This window comes from Aplidium turbinatum, chromosome 18, assembly GCF_918807975.1.
Source record: "Aplidium turbinatum chromosome 18, kaAplTurb1.1, whole genome shotgun sequence".
Classification (NCBI taxonomy): Eukaryota; Metazoa; Chordata; class Ascidiacea; order Aplousobranchia; family Polyclinidae; genus Aplidium; species Aplidium turbinatum.
In genome coordinates this window covers 8,872,180-8,885,070 of record NC_137489.1, presented here as the reverse complement: position 1 = coordinate 8,885,070, position 12,891 = coordinate 8,872,180, and the positions used below count along the sequence as shown (strand labels likewise).

The window sequence follows — 12,891 nt, the reverse complement described above, 5'->3', positions numbered from 1 at the left end:
AAGTATGTATATAAAGGAACAAGGCATGTTTGATTTTTCCTTGACACTTCATATCATTAGGAAGTCCACTGAAAAAAAAAATCTTTTTTAGGTTCTACAGAAAAGGTGGGAGTATTTTTTTTGTAAGATGCTTCATTTTCACAAAATTTTCAACAAACAAAAAAGTTAAAAAAGTGCACATTTTGAAAACACTGTATCTTCAAATATGTTGTATTAGGAAAGTAGGTTCTAACATTTATAGTCAGAACTTGAAATTATCTTTCCAATGAGATATTCCATGTCAAAATACACAATCGGTGTTACGCGTGTCAACTCGTTAAAGTTAAAGAAAAAAAAGAGAAAATGGCTGGGTTTTGCGGTCAAACCGTGCAAAATCGCTGGGCGCGAAAGAGTTAAATTTGTTTCCATGGCGACATTTACCCACCAATTCAGAACGCTTGTTCAGAAGATGGTTACTATCAGCCTTCAGAATGGCCAGCTTTTCAGCCAAACAGAGGCCACAATATAGGCCACAATATATGTTGCTTATATTTTTTATGCAAAACAATGTAATACACAGATTAATTAAACACCTGGCCCACAATCTATCTCTCACTTCTCCTTACCATATCGTTGACTTTCATGCGAGTCGATTAATCTGCTTTTTGATGGCCATTCTTCCTCTTAAATGATTAGGCCAGCTTTCACGTTGTTGATAAAAATATCATGTATTTTATGTGTATGATGATGTGACACTGACGGTTGTTAACGAACTATTTGTTCTTACATTTTTGTTGCTTACTTTTGCAGCAGTGTGGCCTAATGAATGTACACAATAGCCTAATGTTGAAGTAACCTAATGCGATAAGTTATTTTTTGTTTTGCATGAAACGTATAGTGTCAGTATCCGAAATTTTCATTTTTGTTCTTTTTCTTGCATTAGATGCTTTGCTTCCTGTTTAAGTTTTAGATAGTGAGTTTAATAATGCGAATTTTATTTTATTAACCATGAACCAATGGCCGGTGCTTGTTGCTGCTGTATGGACATTCGCCAGGGAAAGTTTGTCATTAGAAAATCTTCAATATACTAATTCAAGTACAGGTAAGCCGTCGCTGAGTAGTCAAGAAAGCTTTGTGTAGAAATCTATAGCCCACCTTGGCTAGAAACGTTTTTGTAAAACTTTTTTGCTGTGAATTTACCTTAGCTTATATACTTTGTTACTTTAATACTTTTCAGAGATATCGTATAAACATGATAATGCTGTTACAAAAGTTAAATAAGTGATACACCCAATTCAGATGAATAGTCTGAGTGAGAAAAGCAACCTACACCTTCTAGGTTATACAGCCCAGGTGGCTTTTTTGTTAATATCTTAATTATGTTCAAAATACTTGTTGATTCCAGGCCAGGTTGACCAGTGGTCACCTAGTAAAATCGATCATCCTTTACTGCAAACCTTAACAACATACGAAGTATTTCATCCTCGACAGTATGAAGATTACCAGCACAAGCGAAGAAAGTCAAATGTTTCAACCGCAATAGCAAACGTAAGCTTTAAGAACGTTCTATTTTTGAATCCTCGCATGCAGTTTGAATGCACCAGCTGCCTTTAATCCAATGACTATCAAAAGTTGGAAACTAATTTTTGGTAGCCTACTTGACCCAGAAACGGGTTCTGCCACACATTATCATAACTTTTTTGATCGCATTTGTACAAAGCGTAATGATTTTAGCCTATGGCTTAATTCGTTGGTCAACAGAAGTATATTTTTTTTGTGATTTTGGGTACTTTTGTGCTATAATTACTATGCAAATAAAGGACTATAGGTTTCAGCCGGAATGGCCCGTTTCGGTGAGTCCGATCCCTTAACGGAAGAATTTTTCAATTTTTTTTTTTAATTATTGGGTACCATAACCTAATTATCATTGCCGTTTTAGGGTTAGAGGTTAGGGTTAGAGGTTAGGAACTCACCGAATCAGACTCACCGAATCGGACTCACCGAATCGGACTCACCGAATAGTAGCAGACCCGGTTTCAGCACGTGTGCTACAAATTTGAAGAGCATCTGGCGTTAAGTCGCTACGGTTTGGTGGTATATTGGCTAAGTCACACAAATATTGGCCTTTGGTACACTTTTTTGAAACCTTTTTTGACGAGACCCGAGCCTGAATTCTGTAAGAAAATCTATGACTTTATTTTACATATGATCTGTCTGCTTGTCTTACATATGATCTTGACACTGTCTGCTTTGTAAAGCGCTGAGGAGCAACACATTCTGCGATGGATACAGCGCTATATAAAAAAGCATTATTATTATTATTATGATCGTTGTACCAGGAAATTGGCTTGCATGCTGAAATAGCGTATTTTGCTTTTGAATTCCAAAGAAAAACACACAACCTTGATGCGTCTATCAATCAAGTTTTGCTTCCACAATCATTCTCTGTCATTGATATTTTAGGAACTGGAAAATCCAGAGTACATAAACCTACCGTTCACGTAAGTTTCGAATTGCTTAACTTGCGTTACCGTCTTTAGCATTTGGGTGCTTATAACTTTCCACTTCGACACTCAATTGATAAATAGGCTACTATGAGTAAAGAAGTGACAATTCTAAGCAACTCTCGTGGTTTATTAACACTGCCAAAGTAATCATATCATACGGTAATCCTTTTTTACTTGGCAATGCAGACTGATCATGGGAAACTAACAACTTGATTGTTCAGTCTGAGAATATCAACTTAAGCTTTGGTAGAAATTCAATCTCAAATGCAGTAGCTCATTAATATTATCAGTTTTAAGACTTTTTTGGTTCTTCGATTTTGTTACAATTGAAAACCTGAACATAGGCATAGTAGTAAGCCTACGTAATAGGCTAGCTGGAGAATGAGTAAAGAATTTTGACGAGTCGTCACGTTCTGACAGTGAAGGGTGACAACATGTAACCTACTTTTAGTCGTAGGCTACATGGTATTACCCTAGCAAGGGTGTCCAAACTTTTCCCCAGGTGGGCCAAATTTGACAATACGGGAGTGCCCACGGGCCAACAATCTCTAATCACCTTGTTTTGTACGAAGAAAGGTGCTGGGCGTATTTATATTGTATTACATATATAAAGGTAAAGGTGAGTCCTATACTTGAATCCAAGCATCGGGGGATGAGAAGATAAGGTTCTCATTATACTAAGCCTTCGGCACTAACGAGAGTGGGGTGGCCAGTTCCTTTCTCTCGGCCGCCTTTCCTTCAGCAACTACGCCCACCCAATTTATTACACTCTGGGTAGAGGTGAGCGGTGTTTGTCAACAACCAGCATAAGCCTGGAGTCGAACCAAGTTTGCATGATTGGAAAGCGAGCGCCTTACTCGCTGCGCCATCCCACCGTTATATATTATATAGTATTATATCATATTAATATAGCATAATAATATATATTTATATACTACATAACAATGTACAGTAGTATTGTATACGACAAAGCATTATACAAGTATTTTGTTACATGAACCATAGACTTGTTATATGAGACACATCACCGGATGTTGTAAGTGTGGCTGAGTAATCTGCTTTTTTACAAATCAAAACATCCAGAAATCAAGCGTAAAACATCACGTGTGCGGGAGTCGTTCAGTTTTGATTCAAGTGGTTCTTGTTTAAGTTGAGCCTGTAACCGAGAACGTCTGCTCAGCGCTCACACAAATACGTTGAGTCGAACAAGCTTAACGTTTTCTTTGCAAAACGTTCGCATTTCAGGAATTTTTTTTATCCGGCTGGTATAGTAAAAAAGCACGAGGAAAAGATGCTGCTGTCGGCGTTGGCACTCGACGTTGCAATGGAGCTTATCCGGACTCAGGAACCTCATCAGAGTTCACGCAGAAAGAAGTGAATAGCGATGCCCTTTTCAATTGCGCGGCAAAATCCAGAAAACGGTCGTTAAATTCCTTAGCAAGGAAATAAATGAATGCTCGATTGTATCAGGGTATTGCACATCACTATATTCTTCAGGACAATAATGGTTGATTTCGCAATTATGAAGCAATGGTAATTCTAACTTTTATCGCCGGGCTTTTCTCAATTCTGTAAGAAAATGCTGTCTTGCTTAACATTTTAAAAACACAAGTTGGTATGATTTCTGTGTGTCTGCAGGCGAAGAATAACACATTGTGCAACAACAGGCGCCGGCCATACAAAAACGTGTCGGGGGTCAGATTTGATCCGCGGGCCGGACTTTGGACACCCCTGCCTTATTGGCTACTAGGTTGAAGAGTTCGTTTGGCCACAGAAAAATTGCAGTAACAACGAGTTTAGAGTGGTTTGAAGTGTGGGATGATTGGAAATCACTTTTGTCGTCTAACTATGAAAGGCATTTGGCTACTAAAGATACTTTCTTCTGTTTAAATACTTTAATTTCAGGAGCAAAATCACTGCTACTACCAGGGAAAAATAAGAGATGTTCCTGGCAGCCAAGTTATCATGAGTACTTGTCATGGACTAAAGTATGTGGATATCTAGTGCAGTGAAGTTTGCTTGTAGCGTGCAACCGTAATGTTGTAGCATAGCAAAGATAAGCAAGAAGTGGTTATGAGAAGACCTATTTGTTATGGACTACAGTGCGTGAAGGTGTCGCATAGTATATGAAAACAGTTTTATCAACAGTTTTGAAACAGTTTTATCAACTAATTCCGTTTTTAATTTCTTAGGGGGTGTATTATTCTACCTGACGACTTCTTCATCTTTGAACCATTGTCTGTTACAACAGCCCAACCAAACCGAGACACCCCACACGTAATTTATCGTTCAAAAGATGTGATAAGCAACAAACCAAATGGCACTTGCGGACAAAATGGCTTTCAGTCAGACCTTCACTCATTTGTTAACAACCTAAAGCAACACTCAGCAGGTAGTTTCTTTTAATATTTTCAAGCTGCGTAAAGATGGGAAATGGCAATTGTCATACTTGTCGTTAAGTAAAAGGATCACATGATGTGCAAATGATCAATAAAACCCGCAAAACAAGCCCAACAATCATCACGCGCAGAAAATGTAAAATCAAATGTAATTGGTTGTTCACTAAGGGCTTATTGGATTTATTTCATAGCTTGTAAGATATAACCAACCTTTAAACTTGATCTTGAAGTCTACAATTAAACGTAAATACAATGTCTTTGAATGAGCAATTATACTGCACGTGATAGCTTTAACTGTTTGTGTTGTGTATTACTTGGTCTACATCTGATGTGATGTATTTCTTTGCATAGCATTGTAGTGTTTGCAGTTCCTGTTGTCTGATAACGAGTTATTTTTGGTTTCAAAAGATGATTGTTCGCAATTTCTACTATCCTTAGAATATTTTGTAATTGCAGTATAGGCTACCAGGAATGGCGAACTGCTAACCCAAAACAGTCTAAAATCATAATGGTGCGTTTATCACAAGTAACTATAGGTGCTTATAATGTAACAAATCTATTCTGCGCTTAATTGTTAGCAAATTGTTACACTCTTTGGTACAAACCTTGATTGCACGCCGTTTGGCTACTTAGGATTAGTGTGATCTAAAATAAAAGTGAAATAAAACAGAGATGGAGGGTTGTGACTTTCCTGCTGTTTAATCCCATGCTGAAAGTATAATCAATACAAGGTGAAACTTCTGCCAAATTCGTTTGAAACCATAAAGAGATTTGCGATAGTTTTGTTTGGTTCTTTATATTCATGCAAATCCTTATTTTCAAACGTAAGTGTTAACAATCAAGCATCCTCTATCTGCTATGCTTAAATATGAGAACTCTTTTGTGAACCATGTTATAAAAAAGGCTTGACATCTCTGTGGTACACCTTTAGAATTCTGACAAATTTCTGAAGACCAAATAGGTTCCATTTATTTATTTGTGTCCTTGTGTGTAGTGCTGCCCCCCTTTTTTTTTTATATGCGATTATGCTTCATAGAATCTACAGATAAAACGGCTTCAAGAAAAAAGCGTGATGCCACTCTTCCAAAAAGATACATTGAACTTTTGTTGGTGGCCGATTTAGCTCTTGTGAGTGAAGTGTTTTACCTTGCTGGTTGTTTAGCTTTCATTGTTGTAAACATGAAGGAATATGCAAACCAGAAATCATGTAAAGTGTAATAATATCTTGCTTCAAATGTAAAAAATGCTGCTTTTTGAAATAGAAGTACTTTAGTACATTGGTTCCCAAACACTATTTTAAGTGCGATCCAAATCTGAGTTTGGTAAACACTTTGCAATCCAAGACACGGGCAACCTGTAAAAACAAATTTAGCACGCTACCATTTTTTCAATCTATTTTTTTCTATCTCATTTTGGCATATTTGGATTGTCCTTGCATAACTCATATTTTAACCAGTGACGTGCGGTGAGGTTCCTAGATGGTGAGGCACTAATTTTTTCAAGTCACTTTTACAATAAAATTTTTTAACAACCAAAATGGTATCATACTAATCAAAAAAATTAGCAGCATGCTTTCACATTTATTAAAAATAAAATCCATGCGCCTATTCTTTTGGACTAAAACATTTGTGACTTTGTTGTATAGACCCTTCTTTAGTCCTAACATTATTACTAGATATTAAAAACAAGAGACAGGGAAAGCAGAAAAGGCAATTTTTAAAGCATAGCCACTTCTTTTTTGAGTAGCAATCTCTTTGAAAGTTGCAAGTTATTATTTTTTTTTGTTCAGTCGTCTGATGCAAACCTTATAAATTTAGAACTGTTCTTCCTTTATTTATGACTTCAACTTTGGATTGAAAGTTTATTTTTTAAAAATCTCTCAGATTTGATACTAAATCTTCCTCCATTTTTTAGTTAAATTTTATAAGAAACAATCCTTTACACTGCAAGAAGTCACATACCACGTACTATGCGGGCATTCCAGCTTGACGAAAAAGGTTTCATAGCTGTGACGTCACATTTGAGGCGCGCCTCAAATCGTAGCTAAATCGTTCATGATGATTTCTAGCGACTTTGCGAAAGAAAAAGGCACGCATAATGCAGTGTATGGAAGTTTTCTGATCTGAAGTGAGGCACAGCTTGGCGTTGCCTCTCCTCGCGTATTTCAACGATTTTGACCTCGTGAACGCTCGATATGAATATCGCCACAGAAACAAAAAAAATTAAAGCACAGTTTGGGTGTAGAAACGTAAAATTTGGGGGAAAGGGGGCACGACTACAGCAATTCACACAAATAAAAGCACTTAAAAACGTGCAATATTTACTACTTTTTAACAAATAATATTTATTCTGTGATAACCATATCTTTGATATAAATTTTGCTTTGCCAGATGTTGGCAGGTGAGGCACTGCCTCACCTGCCTCCCCTGACTGCACGTCCCTGATTTTAACCCTTCGTAACCCATAGGTTGGGAACCACTGCGCTAGCATACTTCAACCGTCTAAAACTGTCCTTTTCGTCTATCAGCCTCGTTGTATTTTGTTGTCTTGTGTGTTATATTACAATGGGTCGATTTTTTGTTTCATCTTATTCTTGCTGGAATGTATACAGTAGGTAAACTACAGTAGCCTACACGTCAGAAGCAAAAAAATGGGAGAACTTAAAGAAATGACTTTGAGAATGAGATTAGAGAATCTTGCAGACATACGGTAGCCTACGTTTGTTATAACAAGCTTTTAAATAAACTTTCTTCGTTCAAAGTAGCCTATGTTTGTCTTCATCTTTGTAGGTCACAAGACTTGGAAACTCAAAGGCCGTTGAATCTCATGTAAAGGAACTTGCCAATTATATTGACGCAGCCTATCAAATACTTGGTGCCGGTATCAGAGTCGTTCTTTCCGGTGTTGAAATTTGGTCTCAAGCGAACAGAATGAACGTATCACGAGTTGCTAAGGAGGTGAGCTCGAGCAATTGTTTTGTTAATTTTCTTAGTATTGTTGAACCATAGGCATACGAAGCCGAGCAACGTGATCAAGTTTAACATCTTCAAGTTGAAGATGTTAAACTTGATCACGTTGCTCGGCTTCGTATACCTATGGTTCAACAAGACACTCTCTACCGAAGCTCTTTCTTAGTATTGTTGGATTTTATTTATTGGTACTTTTTGCTTAACCTCTTTGATAAATTAAATATTTTTTTCTTTCAAAAACTGGTCTAGGCATATTATTGACTTTCTGTAAACAACTTTTCTGTATTTTTAAACGCAAAGAGGAGCTAAAAAGCTGTTTTTTGACGCCAGCTATGGCAAACGTCGTCATTTTGAAATGTTGCAAAACTCGCCGGTTTGCAGATGGTCACATGCAAACGTTGGTTTGTTTATTTGTTTGCAACAAGATTTCTGTGTGATATAATTGCTGTTATTTTTGTAATATCAGTGTATGGTCGTTGAAGACTTATAGTAAATGAATGGCAATGAAACAAAAATTTTCATGTGCACTTCCAATCAGTTTGTCCTCTTACTAAAACACTGTTAAAATGTCGAACCAGCTTTCGTGAAGCATTGACCAAAGTTTGTCGGAACTGGGCCACGTACATGACCAATTTTCTACCAATGATACTTGACTTTTAATTTTCAGACATTGTTTAACTTAATAGACCTTCGACATGATCTAATGGCTTCAGAACCCTCAAACTCTGTGTGGGTTTTTGCTGATACCGTGCATTTGTTGCATGGTGCTTACTTTAAAAACTTGATCGCAGGCTATGCGCCTGTCGCCACGATGTGTACCTCATCGTCTTGCGCTGTCAATGAGGTAAAAAGTTTGTTTTTATTGCTTTTCAAACCATTAACTAGTTCATTTCAAAACGTCTCTGGAAGCTTAATTTTTGATGAAATTGTTAAAGATGTTAAAAAGTTTTTCAAGCTCTTTGTTCAATTTGAAAAAAAAATCATCTCTAAACCTAGAGTCTCTTTTTAAGCAAATTCTTGTACTTTAGTTTTGAAACACTAATGCAGTTCCCGCTGCCGAGGCCTTTTTGTTTTTTGATACCTTTTTCATTTTTTGAATGAAGTTTCAACAAAAATCAACATACTCGGTGGTTAAAGACCGTTATTCATGTTTAGATAATATCTTGATGTATTTTCATTAAATGTATATATTAACCATACTGCTGATAATTCTGACAAAAGTTGTACAAATATACAATAAGCACTGAAAAGCATATATGTTTGGAGGTAATTTGTAGAATACATCAGATGATGATGATATGATCATATGATGATCAGCCAAAATTGTTAAAAACATGTTCTGTCAATAGCCTCACAGGAGTTGCAGCTAAACTGTCAAAAAAAACTCAAAAAGCTTAGCCTAGCCTAAATCACCATTTATAATGTTGCTTGCTACACTGCTTTTTGTTCAAGTCTTTCTCACCATTACTCTACACACTTGTCTTACCTTTAAAGCAAAGCAAACTTAGACTACTACATCACTTCATGAGTTTACTTCCAGGCTCCAGTCTTCAACTGAACTGACAAACCAATATCGAACACCCCATTAAGAAGTTCGCGCATGCGCACAACGACCCTCTTAAAGCCCAACGACAGAAGCAAAATTTGTTCAGTCGGAAGTTCCCTTCTTTGTAGTCCCGGGCTGAAGTGCTCGTGAATAATCACAAATCGATGCCAAGAGAAATTTGCCCAACTAAAACTCTACTTTTTACCAGTGTCAAAATGTTAGTGTCCGTTTATTCTTGAATGTTGGTTGTTGAAATCTTTGCACAAAATCCAAGAGGCAGTTTGATCATGCGTTTAACTATAAACTCATTGACCAATTGAGTTTTTTTTTTTGAAACAGGACATGGACAGCAATGTATTTAATATTGCAAATGCTGTAGCTCATGAGATTGGCCACAACTTGGGTATGAATCATGACAGGGCGAGCTGCAGTTGCCCTACAGACGCTGATTGCATCATGGCCCCAGCAATCGGGTAAGTTGAAGTTAGTGTAGATCGCTATGGTTGCAGTGCATTACAAATCATACAAAGCCAATTGTTCTATAAGTCGACGATGGAATCATGCGGAAGGGTTCCTCTTCACTACTTACCAACTTATTCACGTATCTCTCATGTCTAGTGACAGACGAAGCAACAGAAATGCCTCTCATCGGTCCATCTAAAATATGGTTTTAAAAAAGGACAGGTTTACCCGTCAACTGAAAACGTTGTATGTTCTCTGTTTGTTTCTCTAGGCTTTCCATCTGTTTTAAATACGTTTTTTAGCACTTTCACCTCTCTCTCCTCCCACCACTGAGCAGATTTTCGAATTATATCGTTCATGTCATCTTTACTCTAACGCAATACTCTTCAAGCGTTTCATTTGATATTTAAGAGCTTAGTACTGAAACAACTCCACATCACTTTTTAAGAGACCCCCATATGGAAGTAGCTAATGCTTGCAGCTGCCAAGACATAGTTCCGATTCAATTGTCTTCAACAGAACTAAAACAAAAAAGGATTGGTCCTCTTGCAGTCGTGATTATTTAGAACAAAAACGGTATGCTGGCACCCAAAGATGTTTATACAACGTTCCCTCTCCGTCACGGGTATACCTCGGGCTAGCATGTGGAAATGGAATCGTGGAGAAAAACGAAGAATGTGATTGTGGGCCACCACAGCTTTGTAAAAGGTAGATTTGCTGAGCTTTTATCATGTGCCGTACAATTGTTTATTTTAAAGATTTTGACCACATTAAAGCATAGATAATGTAAACAGAAGGATTGTCGTGAGTTATGCTGGGTATGTGCAACTTAGATCCTAAATTCAAACTTAAATTTATCCAAGGTAACCTGTAAGTCTAGCGATTTTATGTTTTTTTTAGTTTTGAGCAATTTCTTTCATTTTCTGCACTTGGAATGATCATTAAAAGTTAATTTGAAGTTTATATAAGTTGTAAAAAAATGACAATTTTGATGAAATTAAATAGTTCGCAATGGTTAAATCAACAACAGCTGTGAGGTATTTGTGCCTCGTTAACTTTCACAATGCTTAAAAATACAACATTGGATTGTTTTGAATAGGTTTGTCGTTTGGAGACCACTGTGTAGTTGCAAATTGAGTATCATAGGCGGTGGCCTATGGTTTCAATGCTTGCTAAGATTAACCGTTTTCTACTATCAGTGCTTGTTGCGACGCATCTACTTGCAAGCTCCTACCCGGAGCTGCATGCGACGTGGGACAATGCTGCACTGGGTGCCAGTATGCCTCTGCTGATACTGTGTGCAGAGGAACCAATGACATCGAATGTGATATTCCAGAAAATTGTACTGGCCAATCTGCCGACGTAAGAGTTATATTTGATTTTCTTACGATATTTTATTAAAATCATAATTTTATATATCAATAGAAGATTCCACGGACGCTGTACTACTCATCAAGCTGTCAAGTTAACCGAGGACATTGACTATTGAGGAAAGTTTTGAGAAAGGCAACAAAACAGGAGTGATCTTGGTGGACCTTACTGCTGCTTATAACACTGTGGGGCACCAAGGGCTAGCACTAAAATTCCTCCGTATGATCCCCGACAAAAATGTAGTGCGATTTCTCACTGGTTACAAGAGTAGGAGTTTATTGCTTGCCTACTATCCCTCCTCTGTCTGCCTCAATCATACTTGCAATCGTTATTTTTGTTTTGATTTATTGAGTCTGAATCGATCAATTGAGTCGGGATAAAAACCTGATTTTTGCACACACTTATGATTCTTCACAACGATTAAACTCAAATCCAAAGTACACACATATCACAAAGTTGTCCTGGCATTCCTCTCCCTTGCTTTACCAATACTGAGTTAACACAAAAAGGTAAATGGTCTCTAGACACAACGGCTCCCGGCAAAGCAACAATGAAGGGTGAAACGTCTTAGTCATCAGGCTATAGCCACGTCACGGAGAACAAAGAAACAACGCAAATTCAACGTTACTTAAATCAGCCAGCCAGGTTACAAAATTCATCACAATTACAAATTAAGAGGGCGATTGACCCGCCGGAACACTCACAAATATTCAGGAAAAGCGGACCTTTTTGCTGAAAACCAATGATGGGAAGTGCAGTAGGCCGCGCCGCTTAAGAAACGGTGTTCCACAAGGATCATGTTTATCTCCCCTCCCATTTACATCAGTGACATGCCAAAAATTACGTCACGCCAGTACGGCTATGCTGATGATCTGGCACTACTCCATTCTGACAAATATTGGCATGTGGTAGAGGAAGCACTTACAGACGAGATGGTCCAAATCGCAGATTATTTGAAGTTGTGGAGGTTGAGATTGAGCCTGGCAAAGACAACTGTCACACCCTTTGACCTTTGCAACATGGAATCCACACGCCAATTGTCAGTCTTTCTTAACGAAGACCCTCTCCCACACAACCCGTGTCTCACCTACTTAGGACTAAAGCTCGACCGACAATTTACCTACAAACATCATGCTGAAGCCCTCCACGCTAAGTTATCAGCACGCTGAGATAGCAACTTGCTGAGATGCTTAGCTGGGACATCCTGGGGTGCTAGTACCTCCACGCTCCGCACAAGTGCTCTTGTACTTGTTTACTGCACCTCCAAATAGGATTTCTCCGCTTGGTGTCGTGGCGTACACCAACAAAATTGACACTGCCCTCAACACCACCAAGAGAATAATCACTGGTTGCTTGCTTCCAACTCCCAATGACTTTCTGCCGGTACTACTAGACAGGCATTGCCTCAGCTAGTCTGCGTAAGGAAAATCACGTAAGTAGTCTGGTTTTGCAAGCTCTATCAAGCGATGACCATCTCTTTAACCAGATTGTCTTAAACTCACACTTCCAAAAGCCCTAGCGCTTGAAATCTCGACACACTTTTCCCCACCATGCTGCAGCTACCTGCAACTCCAACTTTCGAAGTTTGGAACAGTGAATGGAAAGAAGTCACGAGACCAATTCAATTTGCAGTCTTTTTCAAAACCAGTACACCACCT

At 38.0% G+C, this 12,891-nt stretch overlaps 1 protein-coding gene across 4 annotated transcripts in view; it reads left to right on the top strand.

Moving 5' to 3' along the window:
* The first annotated feature begins 926 nt into the window (after positions 1-926).
* LOC145787648 (zinc metalloproteinase-disintegrin-like NaMP) overlaps positions 927-12,891 on the top strand; it is a 31,653-nt gene continuing 19,688 nt past the window's right edge. For 3 of the 4 annotated variants that reach the window (XR_014291423.1, XM_082599435.1, XM_082599433.1), the window contains exons 1-11: positions 927-1,081; positions 1,385-1,527; positions 2,319-2,480; positions 4,392-4,474; positions 4,679-4,878; positions 5,922-6,013; positions 7,675-7,842; positions 8,522-8,698; positions 9,740-9,873; positions 10,382-10,570; positions 11,062-11,224. Coding sequence is in view for 2 of the 4 variants with exons in the window: in XM_082599435.1 (XP_082455561.1) it covers positions 988-1,081; positions 1,385-1,527; positions 2,319-2,480; positions 4,392-4,474; positions 4,679-4,878; positions 5,922-6,013; positions 7,675-7,842; positions 8,522-8,698; positions 9,740-9,873; positions 10,382-10,570; positions 11,062-11,224 (1,605 nt within the window). In the remaining 2 variants the exon portion in view is untranslated. The remainder of the gene's footprint in view (positions 1,082-1,384; positions 1,528-2,318; positions 2,481-4,391; positions 4,475-4,678; positions 4,879-5,921; positions 6,014-7,674; positions 7,843-8,521; positions 8,699-9,739; positions 9,874-10,381; positions 10,571-11,061; positions 11,225-12,891) is intronic. The other variant, XR_014291424.1, reaches the window with a different exon arrangement.